Source organism: Carlito syrichta, unplaced genomic scaffold, assembly GCF_000164805.1.
Source record: "Carlito syrichta isolate Samal-C Ts95f unplaced genomic scaffold, Tarsius_syrichta-2.0.1 Scaffold314720, whole genome shotgun sequence".
In the NCBI taxonomy this organism is placed as follows: Eukaryota; Metazoa; Chordata; class Mammalia; order Primates; family Tarsiidae; genus Carlito; species Carlito syrichta.
Window position 1 is genome coordinate 628 of NW_007258816.1, and position 20,479 is coordinate 21,106.

At 42.2% G+C, this 20,479-nt stretch overlaps 1 protein-coding gene across 1 annotated transcript in view; it reads right to left on the bottom strand.

The window, feature by feature from the left end:
* Positions 1 to 1,125: 1,125 nt before the first annotated feature.
* Positions 1,126 to 20,479, bottom strand: part of PPP1R9A (protein phosphatase 1 regulatory subunit 9A) — a gene marked incomplete at its 3' end in the record, with an annotated part of 289,697 nt that continues 270,343 nt past the window's right edge. Inside the window, exons 12-15 of the mRNA XM_008071775.1 lie at positions 6,386 to 6,543; positions 5,593 to 5,890; positions 1,308 to 1,395; positions 1,126 to 1,209 (exon numbers count right to left, since the gene is read on the bottom strand). Coding sequence (XP_008069966.1) covers positions 1,126 to 1,209; positions 1,308 to 1,395; positions 5,593 to 5,890; positions 6,386 to 6,543 — 628 coding nt within the window. The remainder of the gene's footprint in view (positions 1,210 to 1,307; positions 1,396 to 5,592; positions 5,891 to 6,385; positions 6,544 to 20,479) is intronic.

Here is a 20,479-nt window from a genome sequence, read left to right on the forward strand (position 1 = left end):
ATACTGAGATGTTTCCAAGTTTCATAAAGAGTTATATTTAAGTATCATTGATGCACATCTAACAGAGGTGGCCTGGTGTGTTGGCAAGGTGTTCACAGGAGGCACAAGCCCGGTGTGTCATGAGCTGCGTGATCCTGCAAGTCACTTAAATTCTATGATGGTGGAATTCTGCATCAGTGGGCCGGTAAGATGAGAAATACAGTACCCAAATCAGTCATCTGTGTCTGCCCTCCCAATCTTATTATCAGGATCAAATGATGTGATACATGTGAAACTACTTTGTAACTTGCGAATAATAATAGCAAACTGCTGTCTTTATTATTTTTTAAATACCTCTTATGTGTCAAGAATAATTTTAAATGATGCTGTACATGAAAACTTATCTAATCCTTATCCCAGCCTTATGAGGAAGGCACTACTGCACCCTCACTTTATCTGAGAGAATGAAGAAAGTAAGTTCTACAGGCCTTAAAGGTACTGGGGGAGCTGACTTGAAACCAGGCAACTGGACTTGGGAGCTGGAGGCTTTGCTGCCCCCTAGACAGACCTAACCCTAAAAGGAGGTCATCTCAGAATGAAACTGGGAAGGCTGGACACCAAGTCACTCGGAGCTCACTGCTCTACAGGAAAGTCTTGATGGAACAGCAAGCATAGCTAACTCTGCAAAATCAGTAAACTAGCAGAATCCAGCAAGAGATGGTGGCCACTGCATGTACATATGGACAGGACAGTCATGAGTGCCAACAAGCTGCTCACACAAATATTACCCTTGAGAGGTCACAGAAAGAGAAGGTACCAGCATTGCAGACAGCCAGGCAGAACATCTGAAACACATCTAAAGGATCACACAGATATGTTTATGCTGCATCTAGATAAACATTTGCTGAAACTGTGCATGTGACCATGGCTCTGCAGTTAAGTACCAGCAGACATGCTCCGAGCCAGGTGAGGGATGTCAGTTCCATAAGACGATAGAAACTGATGATGCATTTTTTTCTTTCATCTCAACTCTAGGCATTCGCTTCAGCTCAGAGGTGCTGACCACTGATTCTGGTTGATTGTGGAACAGGGGCCAGAAAGTTCAGTGATGGAAATAAATCTGTGTTCTTAATCGCCCACCCGTACCTGCTACCTGCAGAAAACCTATTGGCTTCTTTTTCCTTTTCTTTCCATTTCTTTCCCTTGTTGGAATTCCTTCGCAAGGGTGCCCTATAATGACAGCACAGAGTCAGAAGGGGAAGGGGACATTTTTGCTTTTAATTCCTCCTTTTACAGAGGGCTTGCCTTTCACATCGTGAAGTGCTTACCCCAGATCCACAAACTTCCGCTTAATGTTTCCTCCTTGCATCACCAACGAACTGGAAGCCCTTGGTGATTTGGGACCTGTGGCACCATCTAGGACATATACATTTATGAAAAAGATCAATTATTATTACTTTTAAAGTCATGATTCAAAAGTCAGAGCATCTCTGAATCTGAGGGGTTTACCCCCTGTCCTAACTGCAGAGGGAACAATGGATGCTGTTTTCCAAGACACAGGAAGCACAGCTGTGTTGGGGAACATTCAGAGAGGTAAGGGACGTCCAGGGCTCACTGCCACGTGTCTCTGCCTCAGCCTCACTGGAATGAACACGGTAAGCCAGAATAAGCAGCGTGGGGCAATTTCCTGAGCAGGCGCTCAGCTTAGACTCTTTTTATCTGTGACAGGTCTTCCTAGTAGCTGGGTGAGAGCACAGCCTCGCGGGCCTCCCGTGGCATGGAAGATGCCAGCGTTTCCTCAGTGCTTGAAGCTGACTGGTCTTTGTCTCCTTGGGCTTCGATGACTCTCTCCAGGGTAGCAACTGCTGGGGCATGAGGCCCTCAAAACGAGGCCCTCAAAATGAGGCCAAGGACCAGTCAGAAGAGAGGCTTTGTGATGGAGCTTAACGTCTGTGGAAACGAGAGGCCCCCAGGGGTGCTTATTCCACCCCAGGTGAGGCAGGAAACTCCCTGGAGGCTGTGCCTTGAACTACCCAGCAAAGAGTGCTGCTTGGTGCCCTGTTTTCACATAGCCAATCATATGGGTGATTAACAAATGTGATGTGCTTGTTTGTGAAACTACTTCTCCCTAATTGTCTGCTTGGGTCTGTTTTTCTGTCTTTTATTTTTAAAAATAATTTTAAAAAATTTAGGAACATTCTAGCACAGAATGTAGAGGTTAATTCAGTTACCTGAGAAAGTATTCAGCTAGCCTTGCAAACTAATTTTGCTTATGATTTTTGTTTACTTCTAGAGAAATTTCCAAACACACATTGCCAGGCATGCTTGGGGAACATGAAGGCCCACATAGTGCACATTTGGGAGTCTGGGTTAAAAGCTTGTGAGCAGCGCGGGATGCTGACGAATGCTGCAAGGACTTTTAGCAATGAGCTTTTCATAGTTGTAGCTAATGATACTCAGATGACAACAATCAATTCCTTGGAATGTACATAATGAAATACAAGAGTCAGAAATATGTCCATGTCAAAATCCACCTCAAGCCTCAAATATTTATTATGGATATTTACATCATCACTCCTCGGGTAACTGAATTAACCTGCCACAGATGTGACACAACCATTTAAAAAAATCCATAGACTCGACACAATCACCTTCTAAAGAAGGTGACTTCGCTAATGGACATTTTTTTAAAAAAGCAAGACTTCAATTTTATTAATAAAAGTGGGAAAAAAAGTGAATTCTTCCCGATCAATCCTAGATCAACACTTGATGGCTGGGACTGTGCCCTCAAGAGGAGGTTGCCTAGTTATTTCCCAACTCAGCTTTGCTGGGAGATGCTGTGACAGGGCGGTGGGGGGGGGAGACAATGGAGACGCTCCAGAGCCTGTTCATGTCACAATTCTTAGGACACAGGGGACTACAGGCCTGCTTCTGCTCCCATAGGGCTCACGGCCAGGCAATCTCACATCACCATCTCATACACCTGCCCAAGTGTTCCGGGAACCCTGGGATGAATGCCTCCATGAGGGCTGAGAGATAAGAATGAGGAGTATCACTTTTCCATTTTAAACCAATTCAATTCATCTTAAATGCACAGCAGAACTTCTGGTCGACATAAAAACAAACACTGGAGTTGCAAGGTTTCAGGAAAAAAGAAACACACACTCCTGTTTGTATATCCAGCTTTATGTAAGTATAATAATAATAAATATTTGGCTTTTTGAAGTCTACCTTGGTGACCAATTGGAAGTCTGAGCCCCCTGACTGGGCACCTCGGCTTGAAGCTATGGCAACCTGGCTTTCCTTTTCAAAGGTAACAAATGATCGAGTGCTCGGCAGTCGTAAGGTTCATTGCTTCACTGTCAGAACACACCTGACTCTCTTCCTGTATGACGGGGACTCCCAAATCTTCCTACCAATCCTGACTTCTCTCCTGAGCTCTAAATAACCTCCTCTGAAGAATCAGTAAGTTAATCCCGTTTCCCTCAATGGTCCTGATTTCCTATGTTCTGTTACTGACAAGTCTATCTGTCCTCAAACTCGAATCTCCGTGACTGGTCCTGATTCCCTTTCCTCCCTGTTATCTGGTCAACTTGTGTTTTGAGGGTCCTTGTATCATTCTTTCCGTCATTATCTATGGCTCCTCTTAGAGGTTAGCACCTCCCATTGTGTCCTAACTCTGCTTCCCCATTCCTGGGATCTTTTCCTTTTTCTTCCTGTGCTCAAACATCTTGTGATTTCCTAGCACTATGATAAGTTATCTAAGATGTTTAAATCCTGGAGCTACAGGCCGAGTGCAGTGGCTCACACCTGTAATCTCAGCACTTTGGGAAACTGAGGCTGGCAGACTGCTTGAGCCTAGGAGTTCAAGACAAGCCTGAGAAACAGTGTGACCTTGTCTCTACCAAAAAAAAAAAAAAAAAATATATATATATATATATATATATATATATATATATATATGGTCTCTGGGCAACAGAGTGAGACCCTGATGCAAAAAAGTAAATAAAAATAAATCTTGCAGGGCTAGAACTAACCTCCCTGCTCATTTCTGTGCATGAGACTCCATGGTCATCAGCAAATGGCTTCAGCCAGGCTAGGGCAGCCCATCCTCTGAATTCACATTCTGTTGCTGGTGTCTACTCATGCCTCACTCTGTCTCCATGTCCTCTCACCTGCTTTTTTTTCTTCTTCTTCTTAAGTCCTTTGTCAGCTACTCCATTGCATTTCCTTTGCCAAGCTTTGCTTGCCAACCTCAGATGGATGCAGCCTCTCTCCTCTGAACAGTGATATGGCTTTACCATATTTATACTTACTGAGGCCCAATGAAACATATTAACATGAAATAAAACCTGCAAAGTTTAAAAAGCCAGGTTCTACTTATCAGGGCATTATGTCGATGAATATTTTTGAAGGTATGCTCTGTGTCAGGCAATGTGTTAATAACCACACATAAATTTAGAGCAATCATCTCTAGTGATTATGAGTAGAAAACTGATAGAGTTGAATTTACTGTCCTTAAACTTGACTGAACAAAGGTCCAGTGCTGTGTGAGCCCAGAGACTAAGAATTTAGCATGAGCTGCCCAATTAACCGGCATGAGGAAGACAGTCTCCTGGTTTTGCTGTCACCAAAAAGAGCTGCTGTGCACACTTGAACCTGTGATGCTGAGTAGCTATTTGCGGGATTTCTCTTGAATGTACACACTTGTGAAGACTTGCTGTCATTTAAATTTGCACATTTTGCCACAGAGAGATGCCCATAAAATATCATTATGTGCCACCAAAGTTGCAGAGTAATGAGATTCGAATCCCATTAAAAAAAAACAACAAACCAATTAAACAAAAACAAAACAGACAGGCACCAAAAGTGTGTGTGTGTGTGTGTGTGTGTGTGTGAGACGAACATATATACACTCACATACATGTAATTTATATTTCGTTCTAGATGTGAAAGATAATATAATCAAATCTACCTGGTTACCTTAAAGGAACACACTGGACATGGAAAAAGAATGAATCTATCCTTCACACATCTCTGCATTGTTTAACTTGTTTAAACAGAATTTTATTACCTCAATAAGTTAAAATATACAACTAAAAAGACTAAAGTCTATTGATACTGTTGCAAAATTCTAATGTGATTCTGGAGCTTATTTCAAATTTAATTGATGACCTTCTTTGTGTTACCTTTATGATTTTTCTATCACAGTCACTGTAATATCAATCTTTCCTATTTTCTTCTACATAAAAGCCAACTGATGGGGTAAGACTGACATCCCTTTGTTTTTTTCCCACTATATAGCCTGTTGATGTTTACTGAAACTCTGGGCTGCTCTTTTGCAATATCTCTAGAAGGTCCTCCCAAAGAGTTCCCTCTAATAGTAAACTTGGGGAGAGACAAAGAGACAAAAATATGAAACCAGGCAGAAAAAGATAAAACTAAACTACAATCTATGGAGGGGTTGTTTCTCCTATCCCACGATATAAAAAGAAAGGAATATGAATTATTAGCTGTGAGAAGACAAAGGACTTATGGTTATGAGAAAAGATCATTTTTATACTGCAGAAGTCAGATAAAGCGAAAGCAAAACAACATAAAAATTCACAATACCTTTTTCTTGTGCTATTTTCTTGTTGGTATCTTGATGCTGGCAAGCGGTGTCTTCCACACTGTCAGATTTTGAAGAAGAAACGAGTGCAGTGTCTCCCCAAGCAGAGGAGAAAGACCCCATTTCTGGGTGCAGAGGTGTTTCTTGAAATCCAGCTACGTGGTCAGACGAGAAGGGCACATTGCTAGCCACTGGGGTGAGGGACGGAACCCCAGAATCTGATTCTGGAGAAGAAGTTCTCGGACCCTCGGGTGCAAGGGATTTGGTAACATGCATGTGGTTACTGAAACTGTCTGAAGGCTGTTGGCATAAGAGATTATAAAGGAGATTATGCCACTGGGATCGGTTCTATGCAATACTTACTTTGAAATAAGACCAACCATTTTTTTAGGGACTTCCCATGAAAAACAATTTCTGTTTGCTGATTTACAGATGAGAATGCATAGCTCACAACAGTTCACCATATCAACACTGCCACTAGCACAGACACCTACGGCCCACAGAAACAATTACTTGTACGGTTGTTATTTCCCGTTAAGTAAAACCAACAGCTGAACAGCAAAAGCACCACCACAAAATGTAACGCTATGGATAATGCTTCTGGTTAGTTCACTGCATGAGTAGAGAACATACTTCGGATGACAGCGATGCAAAGGATTCAGGATACAGAGATGTGAACTATTCCAGCTGTCCCCACTGAGACTCAGACTCTGCCAGGAGAAAAACTATTATCTCCAAGAGATCGCGAGCCCGGCGAGGCAGCCTGGCACAGGCAGGAACCGTCCAGGAGCTCACCTTACGCTCCAGACTGTCCTCCCCGTCGGTGGAGCTGACGCTGTCATATAGCCTGGTCCGGGAGGGCCTCTGACGCCGGTTCTTCACGCTCAGCTGGGCTCGCATTTTCAGGGCTTTTGAATCCAGGCGCTCTGTCTCAGGGACGGCTTCATTCAAGTCTAAGAATACAGAAAGCTAGTCAGCAAGGGGAGCCGCTGCAGGGAGCTGGCAGGGAGGCCACAGATGCCGACGGCATCTCCAGGTTGCCAGGCACACTAGGAGAGGGGTGATGGTGCCTTGACAGCCTGGCTGCCTGCCCACAGTGACAGAGGACCTGAGATCTGGAGAAGTGCGACAGCCCCCAGGAAGAGGCCCACGCAAAGATGGCCAGGCAGCACAAAAGCCTCATGCCCAAAAGCACAATGCCTGCCTGCCACAGGTGAACCAGTGCTGACCAGCCTTTGTGTATTTATGTGTATGCACGTTGGGGTGTTTGAGACCACAGATAGCAGGGGAGGGATCCAAGTTGGGGGATCTTAGCAATTAAGCACAAAGACCAACAAAAGTCAGGCTTCCAAGTCACTTGCAAGCAGCAGAAGGTGACCACAGCAAAATCTACTAACAGTCCTTAAGTACCATACCATTTTGGTCTTAATATATTTGCTTCTACCCCAAGCAGTTTCTGAACATCTGGCCTGTTCCTTTGTGAATTCTGCAGAAAGATCAGTGAGGAGTTTACTTCACCAGCAAATTTAAGATAGCTGGGGAAATAAACAAGGTCTGGATACACAAAGGAACAGTTAGACAACCATAAGGCTAGGTGCAGTGGCATATGCCTGTAATTCTGGCATTTTGGGAGGTCGAGGCAGGAGGATCACTTGAGGCCAGGAGTCTGAGACCAGTCCGGGCATCAAGGCAAGACCTTACTTCAAAAAAATAAAAAATTTAGCTGAGCTATTTAGGAGGCTGAGATGGGAGGATGGCTTAAGCCCAGGAGTTCAAGGTTATAGTGAGCTATGATCATACCATGGCACTCCAGCCTGTGTGACAGACATGAGACCCTGTCTCTTAAATAATAAAAAAATAAAATTGACCTGTGTACTTTATTTACTAGTATTATGGATGGAGTGGAACAAACATTTTCTTTCACTGGCTTCTAGGTTCATGTCACCTCTGTCTCATTTCTTTTTCTGAATGACTTCTCTCCCCACAGACAGGATGCTGATTTTCCAGAGGAAAATGTTGAGGTTTTTAAATACAAAGACTCTGAGAGAACAGGGAGGAAAACAGAGTACAGAAGAACACCAGTGAAATGAACCAGAGAGAGTCTGAGGAGGTCCTCTGTGGCCTGGCTCTCCCCACTTTTAATCGTGCTACCCAGATCAAGTTAGAATCCTAAGATGAACATTCTAGGAAGGAAGAGGAACCTTACCCATGAACACATCTAGGGACTGGCTGAGGAAAAGGACTCTGGTTGAATTTACCTGGAATGCTGCCATTCCTTACATCTGCACATGTCATCACTTCTTAGAAATAAGCTGGTGGGTCACAAATCCTACTTTACCTTCTCAGGGTGGCGGTCACTAAAAGAAGTCATGTTCAAGTACTCAATAATTAAGTGCTTCTGGACTTAAATTACTAAAAATAAAGCAAATAAGCACAGTACGTGCAGAAAATTAGCACGTACTGCTCTTAACAGAATAAAACAACATCTGACACTGTAACGAGACCAGGTAATTCCTTTCACGGCATTATCCTAAAGCCATGCTCTTACTATGTGATATGATAAACCCAAGCCAGGAAGCATCTCATGCTGTGCCTCTCTTGCCTACAAAACCCAGACTGGCACGAGGTTCTAGCAAATGCAATTAAACTTATTTTTCTCTAGGAGAGACGTCCATGGAATGGCAACATTTACAGAGGATTTTGTCTTTTCATTTTCTATGCTTGAACAAAGAATGAAGACTCAGAAAAGTCAGACCTCTCAGGAACATATAAAGAACAGCTAAATACTTTCTAATTAGTCGTTTCTTTACTCTGTACATGTCAATGGAGAAAGAATAATCTCCTTGATCACTTTAATTTCCTCCTTGTGATAAAAATCTATATTTATAGCTGTCTGTTAAGAGTTCATTAGCTGTGATAACTGGGAGCTCACAGCTCACAGTTCTTGTTTACATATGAGATGTGGAACACAGCACAGATGACAGTAGGAATGTAAGGAGCAAACTTGCAGGACTGCACGTTTTATAGCTCACCTCCCCGTATTTGGACTGTGTGCTCACAATAAAGAGCATGTCACACACTCCAGCGCATTGGTAACACCCAATAGCCCGATGAGAACCCAGTGTGTTTTGCCTCTCCTGGAGCCAGAGGCCTTGAATAGAGGGGCTCATTCACATGCCAGCGACTGAGCTGCTGTGACTGCGCCAGGGTTCTGACTCCCAGGCCAGGAGACTGTTCACTCTGATTTGGCTCGTGTTAAGAAAGTTACAATCACAAGACCATAGTGCCATCAGAGTTCAGTGTTCAAGGCCATACAATCATATACGATGTGACTAGTCTAGGAAACTCACTTCTCCGACAGGCTCTGTAAAATATTATTATGAATCGTCCATATATGCGTCAGGGAACATGAAAAAAGGACAACAAGTTGAAAACCACATAACAAGTTAATTCTCAGGTGATTTCTCATCTGCTTGGTTTAGTAACAGCTTTGGTCACTCAGTGACAAAATGACCCAAAGAAGAGTTGCAAACACTTTTAAACATGGCTTCTTTCCAGGAGAATGCTAGCCATGAGGACTAAGCATAGCACCCAGTAATGCAGGTACTCTATCACTGGGTACTGGATACAACACTAGAGGGAATGAGAACAAGTGATCAGCAGGGCTTAATAGTGCAAGGACTTGTCCTGGCACTTCCGGCTCCCCTGTTACTCAGGAATTTGGTGCTGAAGTCAGACACCCCCAAAATAGCAACATAGATATCTGCTTTAACATCCGCAAGCCACTGAGGATGCCCATGAAATTATATCTCTTAGGAATGCAATCAGCTGGAGCCTAAAACACAGAGCCCTAAACCAACAACATATCATGTGCAATTCACCATTCCTGAGGGCCTGAACACAAGTATCTCAGAGCTACTTTACAGCCGTGATTCTAGCTTACAAGCCAGTGATTTATGTATCATCCTGAGAAAAATCTGTAAAAAGCAAAGAACCAAAAAAATAGGATGGAGCTGAGAACTTTGGCTTGAAAAGCACTCACATCAGAAGGACGCTGGAAGGAGCATGGTCCCTGAGAAGCATATAGCAGAGACACTGTGAGCACCGGCCCCTCAGAAGCACCAGGGACACATGTGGACAGAAAGAAGTGCGTTCAAGGAGTGTGCCTTGGTCACTGGAAAGGTGGTGGCCCACAATACGCCATCTTCTCCATTATGAATACAAGAATTAAAAAACTACAATTCAGCAGAACTCAGGATTCTGGTCCAACCTCGTTTCTCATCTGAGAAAACCGAGGATCAAAAACGCAGAGACTGGATACAGATCAGGCTGCCAAAGCCAATTCTCCTTATGGGTCGCCTCACACCTGGGAACATGCTTCTCCTTCTGCCTCCTTTGAATTCACCCCCTTTCAGTGCTACTTATGTTCCGAACAAAAATATGTGTCAAGGGCTAACTTGGTTAACTTGCATAAGTATACAGCATCAGGGGAAAAAACTGAGGGATTTTATTTGACTTTATATTTTATAAAGGGAAGAAAATTCTTACCAAAAACAAAACCAAAACAAAAGCTCCAGCTGTCAGCGTTGCGGATGGAGGCGTGGCAGGAGAAATCCACTTTGCTGATCTCCACAGAATGTGTGGGCAGCAAAGCCGGGGCACTCCCACACCCAGAGGCCTTCATCAACATCAGTACCTTCACAGACCCACGACCCTCACTTTTCCTTCCCTCTTGCTCCCCAGCGTCTGCCACCTGTGAAGATCGGAGGACAGGTCTTGCCCTCAGCTCTTACCCGTTCTTCCCTTCGCCCCTCCAGTCTGAGCAACAGCCACGACGGCCTCGAAGGCAGCTCACCACACATAAGAGTAGCAGGCTGGAGATCGACAACACAGTGAGTGTCAAAAGACAAGGAGTCGCTGGTGACCACAGCTTGGCGCAGTGGGATCCCTCACTCCACCTGCTTCAAGACTATTTTCAATATTGCTTCAAAGTATAGCCTTGGAAGGAATTTAATGGACTTGACGATGACCTTTGGCAGCTGTGATGAAGATGCCTGGAGAAATCCAGACACCGTACCTCTCACTATGCAGTCACGCCATGAGTCAGCCTTTTACTGGACAGACACCGTTTCTGACATCAGTGGAACGTGGCCAACGGAGCAACACTGGAGGCGGTAGGGGACATGAAGGCAGCAGGGGACACAGCAGAATGACCAGGGGGTCTGTGCCACACTGTCACGTACATGAAGCCCCTCCGAGATAGCCACACTCATGCCTGCACCACCTCACACATGCTGCACTGAGTCGGCACATCCTCCCAGTCACTGCAGACTCATGGACCATGGGCCCACTGGCACCGAGCCTTCAGGGGGCAGCTCACAGGCTCAGAGAGGCAGTGCAGGGCAGTGGCTCTGGGCAGGCCTGGCATTACCTTCCCCAGGGTCCAGACCCAGTGGCTGTGCTACTAAATGGGGCAGCTGACCTGACCACTCTGAACCTCTGGATCCTCAGCTATAAGATGGTCACAATAGTCAAATGCCTGATGACCATCCTGCTCTGAAGATTACTTGCATTAATAGAGAGAGAAGTGCCCAGAGAATGGTTGGAATGGGGTGAGCCCTCAGTCAGTATCTTTATTCGTTGACACAGAGATCAGCAAAACCTTAATGAAGAAAGCATGGTGCAGGATGACGTGTGCATTCACCTGAAATACTCAGAAAGCAGCAACCCAAGACACACTCTCCTCTTAGAAAATGCAGGAGACACCCTTACGGAAATTGGAAGGGGTAGCCAATTCCTGATCAAAACCCGAAGTGCCCACGTCATAAGAGATAAGACAGACCAGCAGGACCTCATCAAAGGGAAAAGATTCTGCAAAGCCAAAGAAACCATTGAGAGAGTGGAGAGACAGCCCACAGACTGGGAAAAATATTTGCGAACTGTATATCTGACAAAGGCCTCACATCCAGGATCTACAAGGAACTCAAACGTGCCAAAAGGAAAAACAAAACAAAACAACAACCCTGTTAAAGAGTGGGCAAAGGACATGAATAGACACTTCTCAAAAGAAGATATATGGACAGCCAACAAACTATGAAAAAATGCTCAGTCTCACTAATCATCAGAGAAATACAAATCAAAACCACAGTGAGATATCATCTAACCCCAGTAAGAATGGCCATCATTAATAAAACAAACAACAGATGGTGGTGAGGATGTGGAGAAAAAAGAATGCTTCTACACTGCTGGCAGGAATGCAAACTAGTGCAACCTCTTTGGAAAAGTATGTGGCGATTTCTAAACAAACAAGACACTGACCTTTCATATGACCCAGCGATCCCCCTTCTGGGAATATACCTGGAGGAACTCAAATCATTCTACACCTGCACACGCATGTTTATTGCAGTCCTATTTACAATAGCAAAAACATGGAACCAACCATGCAACCCATCAAAACTGAACTGGATTAAAAAAATGTGGTACATATATGCAATGGAATATTACGTAGCTATAAAGAAGGACAAACAAATGGACTACACGGCAATTTGGATGGATTTAGAGTCTATCATACTTCATGATCTATCACAGAAACAAAGAACAGAGTACCACATGTTCTCACTCATAAGCAGACCCTGAACATTTACCATAATACTATAAGAAAGGGATTTGCAGTAGTGGAATACTGTTGGGGAGAGGGAGGGACACAATATCAATAAGGGTACCTGATCTCACATCAGGCAAAGTGGGGACCAAAGGGAGGCCCAAACTTGACCTGTATGATGACCACTTATATACCTAATCCTGAATTGTACCCCACATCTTTAAAATAAATTTTAAAAAACAATAAACAAAAAAACACACTTTCCAGGTACAAGCACATGCCTATGACCGCAGAGAAAGACTGAAAACACACACTTCCTGATGATAGATACTTCCAAAGAAGGTATTAGGTTAGAGGGTGCTGGCCAGAGGATCCATTAATCTTAATTGTAATGTTAAACATTTCTGTGGTACTAAGCAGGGTCCCCAACCTAACAAGTCCATAGGTGAGTGGAGAGCGAGCCAGTGAAGCTTCATCTCTGTTTACAGTCACTCTCCATCGCTCACATGACCACCTGAGCTCCATCTTCTGTCAGATCAGCAGCAGCATTAGATTGTCATATATTACAATGTAATAATAGAAATAAAGTACACAATAAATGTAATGTGCTTGAATTATCCTGAAACCTTTCCCCTTCTGCCATGGAAAAACTGTCTTCCACAAAACCAGTCCCTGATGCTAAAAAACTTGGGGACCACTGGTGTTATGAATTCCACAATTATTTGCATTTATGTTATTACTTGTGTAGCTAAAATTATTATTTTTTTGAGTTGGAGTCTCACTCTTTGTCACCCATACTGGCGTGCAGTGGCACGCTTACGGCCACTGTAGCAACAACCTGCTGGGCTTAGGCGTTCCTTTCTGCCTCAGCCTTCCAAGTAGTTGGAACTACATAATATTAACTTTTAACTACTTTTGCTAGATAAGGAAGCTGAAAGACAGAGAGCTTAAAAGTCATGCATAAAGATCACATAACTAGGTGAAGAATGGAGATAATATACGGATATGATTCCCCTGAAGTGAAGATCACATCATTTGTCCATCTGTTGTTGGTGAGTCCGTCATTCAGCTGGTGGCTGAAAGCCTGTCCTGTGCACAGCTCCATGCTGATCAATGGAGTTCTGTAGAGAATCACTAGAAACTCCCAAGCAAGGACTTAAACCCCCTGTGCCTGTTCCTTATCCATGTGATGATGAGGCTAGTATTAGTAATAGAGTCCAGAATTAATAACAAGATTAAATGAGGTAATGTACATCAGCATTTAGCAAAATGCCTGGCACAGAGAATTATAACCGATTTTTAAAAAAAACTTTGCAATTAGAGCTATTTAATAATAATTGAACACTTCTCATCAGAGGGGTGAAGATAGACTGGCATTTCTCAGAAATGATGGATAAAGCCAGTTCCAAACCTACGAGATTGTGGGAAAGAGGTAGCATCTTAGTTAATATAAGTTCTTGTACTACCTATTTGATGATCCAAGAGAGTCCTCTAAGAAATGTTTATACTTCTACAAAGAAATATTTTCTACAAAGAAAATACAAATAAAAAGCTACTATGATTTTCAGGGACACCAAAATAAATCAGACACTTGCATTAACCATCTTATTTATTTTTCCATTACGATCAGGGTCATTTCCTATCATTTATACTTTTTAAAAAGAAAACCAAATACAGTAACCAAAACTAAATCACAGAAAAAAAGTTAATAAAAGTGGCTGCTATTAGCATTCTGTTATATATTGCCTGTGTAATCCCTTCGTTTTCTCATAGGTCTTAGTCTTCCCAACTAGATTAAGAGAAGCCCAAAGAAAGAAGCTACATCATACACTTTCTTTTTATTCGCTGTAACATTCTCCAGAAGATGAGCAATATCTCGATAAAGCCATCATAGTTGTGAACTATTGTAGAAGGATTTTTTAACTCCACTGCCAGCATCCACTCTTCTCTTCATGACTTCCCAGGTGATGAATTCTGGTTTCAATCACGCCTGAGCCTTTTTTTGAAATTCTGGGTTCCAGTGCCAAGAGTGAATGCTGTGTAGTTGCAAACTCCTTCAGAGAATGATCAGACATAGTGGCAGAAGTCTGGCATGGTCTCAAGCTACAGGTGTCTGAAAAAAACTAACTCTGAGGGCTTGAAAGAAAGGTAACAGGGACAAAGAAAGTACTTTCTGGAAGGGTCCAGTGACCTTGGGAGCTGCTTGGTTGATAGTAATGTCTGGCAGGTCCTACCCTCTTTTTTTTCCTTCTTAGCAAAGCTTAAACCAATAGTTTAAGCCTAAAAAAAATCTTTTGTGGTTTTCTTAGTTTTGCCTTTCAATTATTTTACTTACACATTTCTATTTTAAAATGTTTTATTTATGCAAAAAAGTTTACCCCATATGGAAAAAGAAAAAGAAGAAAACACACCTTTTGACTCCCAACAAGCATAAACCAAACAACAAGCACTTCCGAAGCCCTCTCTGTCCCTGTTTCTCACTGTAGCCCCTGCTTTTTCTCCTAGCTATGTCACAAATTTATCCCTGAAGAATATATTGGCTACTTTTTCTTGCTTTTTTGCTTTATATGCGTGGTAATGAAGCATATGTAACATTTTGTGAATTGTTTATAGTTTATTTGTTCAACATTTATACTGAGAAGTGTGATGAAAATAAACTGTTTGCTGCAGCTATGTAAACAACACGGTAGGGAATGTTTCTGAGCACAATGGGGAGACCTTCTAGAAGGTGTATGTACACATCGCAGTAAACTTGTGGGCTACGGAAGATGCACAGTTTCCACTTTAAGGGATAATGCCGAGCTGTTTTAACAAAACAATCCTATGACTTGTGTTCTTCTCCCCAGTGCTGCCCATTACAGGTTACTGGGAACTTGACCTTTCCAATCTTTCACATGTGCTAATGAGGCTGAATGCTGTGTGTGTCGACTAACCTGTAGATTTCCACCTGCGAATTGCTTACGTGTTTTGCCCATTTTTCCATGAGGTTAGCTGTGTTTTCTTATGATTTGTGTGAGTTCTTAACATATTCAGGACAACAATCTTCTTTCCTTAGTTATATGTGCTAACGTTATCCTCTCTCAACTATTGACCTCTCTTCCAGTGGACAATATAGTGTCATTTGATGATCAGATTTTCTTAATATTGCTGTGGTCAAATTTTTCTTAAGATTTGGAATTGCTGTGTCTTGTTTAAGAAATCATATAAGCGTTCTACATTTCTTCTAAGAGTTTTAAATCTTTCCTTTCAAGTTTGAGACTTTAATCCATTTGGAACTTACTTTATGAGCAGTGAGAGGTGGGGTCCAATTTTATTACTTCCCAGCACTGGTTATCAGTCCATCCTTCCCCATTGAGCTGTAGTGTCAGCTGAGTGTTTTCCTCAGGGTGACAAGCATGTGCTAGTCTGCTACTGCCTGGCAGCTGCTGAGAATGAACCACTGTCTGGATCACTTTTACTTCATGGTGGATTTCAGAAGCTGGAAGAAAAGATCTTCCTCATTCTTCCCCAGAAGCGCCTTGACTCTTCTGGGCCGAAGTGTTCATTCCCATCCATATCCCATCCATATGTATTCTCGAAACAACTGGGCACATTCTGAAGAAGTCAAAATCCCTGTTCAAATTCTGATGGAAACTGTATGGGATATACAACTTAATTGCATATAACAGTATTTTTACAATATTGAGGTTTTCTTTTTCTTCCTATTTATGTCTTACTTAATGTTTTCCATAGGTCTTAAGCATCTTTTGTTAAACTCATCACTGGCTACCGTGTGTGTGTGTGTGTGTGTGTGTGTGTGTGTGTGTGTGTGTATGTGTGTGTGTGCTATTGTAAATGGAAACTTTTTAAAAAATTACATTTTCCGTTTGTTGGAATTACTTGATGTCTCATGATTCCTAGAACCACTCATGCTGTTAAACTCTTTTAAGTTCTACTAATCTGTAAATTCTTTGGTTATTTTGTGTGTTCAATTTTATTATCAGTGAATAATGACAATTTTGCTTCTTTCACTCTGTCCTTAAATCTTCCATCTCTTTTCCTTGTCTGGGAGCACTTACTAGAACTGCTACTGAATTAGTGTAGTACATTTAGCAGTGAAATAGTAAAAGACTTCTTAATTTTAAAAGGACTTCTTGATTTTAATATTTTAGTACCTGACAGGTTGTGTGATAGAGACTTTAGTTAGCTTCACAATATCAAGTTAAAGACATTCCTCCATATACCTAGTTTGATAAAACTTTAAATCACGAATAGGTATTAAATTTTATTAAATACCTGTCTTTATCTATTAATATAAATATATTCATTTTTCCTCTAGTTAATGTGTTAATTTATATGAGTAGGTTTTTCTAACATTCAGCCAACTTTGTGTTGTTTGTATAGAACAAGCTGGTCATGACACAGTGTATACCTAGATTTTTTAAATTACATTTTTGGATTTTGTTAATATTCAGCTAGGGATATTTAATAGCTCCCAGTATAACTTTGTTTTTGTTTGTTTGTTTGTTTAGAGACAGGGTCGTGCTCTGTCGCCCAGGCCAGAGAGAAGTGGTGCAATCACAGCTCACTGTAACCTCAAACTCCTGGGCTCAAGCAATTCTCCCATCTCAGTCTCCTGAGTAGCTGGGACTACAGGTATAAGTGACTTACCATGACTCCTGAGTGTAACTTTTTTTTCCTCAATAATCCATCTTAAGTCTTAAGATAATTCTTTTTAGATCACTTTTCTTTATTTTTAAATACATCATTTAAAAATTTATTTTCTGAGTGCCTATTGGTAGAAAATGTTCATCTTTTGTTGGTCTGAAACCTATTTCTCTCTTATTTTTAAAAAACACTTTTGTTGGAGAAGCGGCAAGATGGCGATGGGGCAACCCGGTCTCTGAAGCCCTCTGCAAAGGAGATCTGCTGTGGGTCTCTGACTCTCGCCCCGGGGGGCTGGGGACCCCAACATCGCAACCTGCTCTTCATACAGAGCTTGGCTGTTGCCACCGCTGGGACATCGCAACGGACTGGACAGTTACTACAGCGCAAACAGTGCCGAAGCCGCTGCAGCCCTGTCCCCCCCACCGCTGCCGTCGCCACCGCTGCCGCGGTCTCTGTGACGGGTAGCATATCACACCACCCGGCCCAAGGCGATCCACATCAAACCCCTTCAGGGAAGATCTGCTGGGATCGCTGCCACTGTCCTGTCCGCCCTGTGTAAGGCTCCTGTTGCCTGCTCAGAGGCAGGCAGCCATCTTGTTCCTGTCCGGCCCCACCCCCTCTGGGGCGAGCAGCTGAGACAGCACCACCTGCTGGCGACTCAAGGTAACAACACCGAAAGGGGAGAAATAAACTTGATAAAGACATAGACCAGAGTGCTGAACCAGGGTACTCTGAACTGTCCTTCACAGCAGACCAGGGGCAACTGACCCTAACTGCAAACTAATTTACCAGCTTGAAAAGAAAACTAGAAATCAGACCTGAAAGGACACTGGACTTAAACGAAATGTCTCAGAGTGTGCTTCATTGATTCTATTAGTTTAATGACTTAATTCTATTCCTACTGTATTGTTCCCTTTTTTCTTTTTTCCTTTTCTTTTTCTTCTCTTCTCTTCTCTCTGTAAACCATATCTTTGTATAGAGGAACAGCACACTAACAAGGTGGTTGGTTGGCTTGTATGTTAGCATCACTATATGTTTTATTTTTATTTTTTAGTATGAGAGTTGGTTCATCTGTAGCTGTGGTCTATTGTTTTTATCTGTTTCAGTATAGGTCTTTCTATTTGTTGGCACACTCGTTTGTTCCCCCCCTTACTCCTCTATCTCTCCACTCCTCTCTTCAACCCACTATCTGCTCCATTCTCTCCCCTCTGCTAACCACATTTTATTTCAGGGAGTAAACCTATAGCCCCACTGCACGGACAGATTCCAGGGCAGTGGAAAGTGGGCTCCACATTATCCACACACCTGTCAGTGAATACTAGGACCTGCAGACAGATTTTGAATCACAGCTCTCCCCTTAAGTAAATCTCAAAATAGCAAAAAGGACCACCTCCAACCTACAGTGCAACTTCAGAATTGAACAAAGTAAGAGGACATACATAAAGAAAAGGGGATTGAACAAACAGAAGTAAAACCAATCCCTTTACCCCTGAATAACAGAATTAGGAAGACGGTGACGTGGAGGGAAGGAAAAAGTAGGGAGGGGGAAAAAACCGTGCAAATGAAGAAAAACGAAAAGAAGAATATAGGTCTTACACAGACCCCTGGGAAATCAGACACTGAGAAAACAGATTCTGGAACACAAACAATGAAGAGTCCCCAGAATGACTAGTTACATGCAACAAACCCAGACATCAAGACATTAATGGAGAGAATTAAAGAAATTGAGGAGAGACAAGAGGAAAATAGGAAGGAGCTGATGTCAGAAATGACAGCAGTAAAGAATACTGTGATAGAAATGAACAACAGACTAATAAGCATGGAAAGCAGAATCAGCCAAGCAGAAGAAAGAATCTCAGAGCTCGAAGACCAAAACACAGAACTAACCCAAACTGTCAAATGCATAGAAAAGAAGCTCAAAAAGACAGAACAAAACCTGCAAGACATGAATGATCACTTCAAGAGACCGAAACTAAGAGTAATTGGGCTTCCTGAGGCAGAGAGAGAAACAGAGGACACACTGGAACAAACATTTCATGAAATCATTTAACAAAACTTCCCTCATCTCATCAAGGATGAAAAAATTCAAACACAAGAGATTCAGAGAACCTCTGCAAGACAACAAATGAGGAGACCAACTCCCAGACACATAATAATTCGCCTAAACAATGTAGCTATGAAAGGAAAAATCCTAAAGGCAGCAAGAGAAAAAGGCCAGACTACCTACCAGGGAAAACCAATTAGAAGAGCAGCAGATTTATCCACAGAAACCCTTCAGGCTAGGAGAGACTGGAGCCCTATCTTCAAAGTTCTAAAAGAGAAACAATTTCAACCAAGAATAACCTACCCAGCCAAACCAAGTTTCATTGGTGAGGGAGAATTGAAATCTTTTCCAGATATACAATTCCTAAGAACCTATGCTGCCACCAGACCACCTCTACAAGAAACACTTAAGAAAGTACTGAACACAGAAGAAAAAGAAAAAACAACAACAACATTCTTCACAAGAGTACAGGCAAAAGATTAAAAACACACATGAACTAACTCCAAAACCCAAAGAAAGACAACAAACAAACAGGAACAACTCTGTAAGAACCTTATGACAGGGATCAACTCTTGCATTTCAATTATTAGCTTAAATGTGAATGGACTAAATGCACCACTGAAAAGATAGAATGGCAAAATGGATAAAATATCATCAGGCAACAATCTATTACCTTCAAGAGACTCACCTCACTAGAAAGGACACCCACAGACTCAAAGTAAGAGGATGGGAAACAAACTTTCAGGCCAACGGAATACAAAAGAAAGGAGGAGTAGTGATCTTAATTTCAGACAAAATACCCTTCAAGCTGTTAAAAATCAAAAAAGATACAGAAGGCCACTACATAATGATAAAAGGCTCAATCCATCAACAAGAAATATCTATCCTAAACATATATGCATCCAGCATAGGTGCACCAACTTTCATAAAGCAACTTCTAGGAATACTAAAGAAAGATATTGACTCTAACACCATCATAAGTGGGGACTTTAATACCCCACTCACAACCCTAGACAGATCATCAGGACAAAAAAATCAGCAAGGAGATCCGGAACCTCAATGTGACTTCGGATCAAATAGACTTAATTGATACCTACAGAACACTCCATCCAAACTCCACAGAATACACATTCTACTCATTACCACATGGAACATATTCTAAGATCGACCACATACTCAGCCATAAATCAAGCATAAGCAAATTTAAAAGGACTGAAATTCTACCATGCACCTTCTCAGACCACAGTGGAATAAAAATAAACATTGACACCAACAAAGTTCCCCCAAAGCCCACAGAGACATGGATACTAAACAGCATGATGCTAAACAACTCCTGGGTCAATGATGAAATCAAAACAGAGATCAAAAGATACCTGGAAACAAATGAAAATGAAGAAACATCTTACCAAAATCTCTGGGATACCCTGAAAGCTGTAGTAAGAGGGGAATTTATATCCCCACAAACACACATGAAGAAAATGGAAAGGAACAGAAATTCACAACCTAACAAGCCACCTAAAGAAGCTGGAAAAGCAAGACCACAAAACCCTAATTTCAGCAGAAGAATCCAGATCACCAAATAAAGCCCAATCCAGGA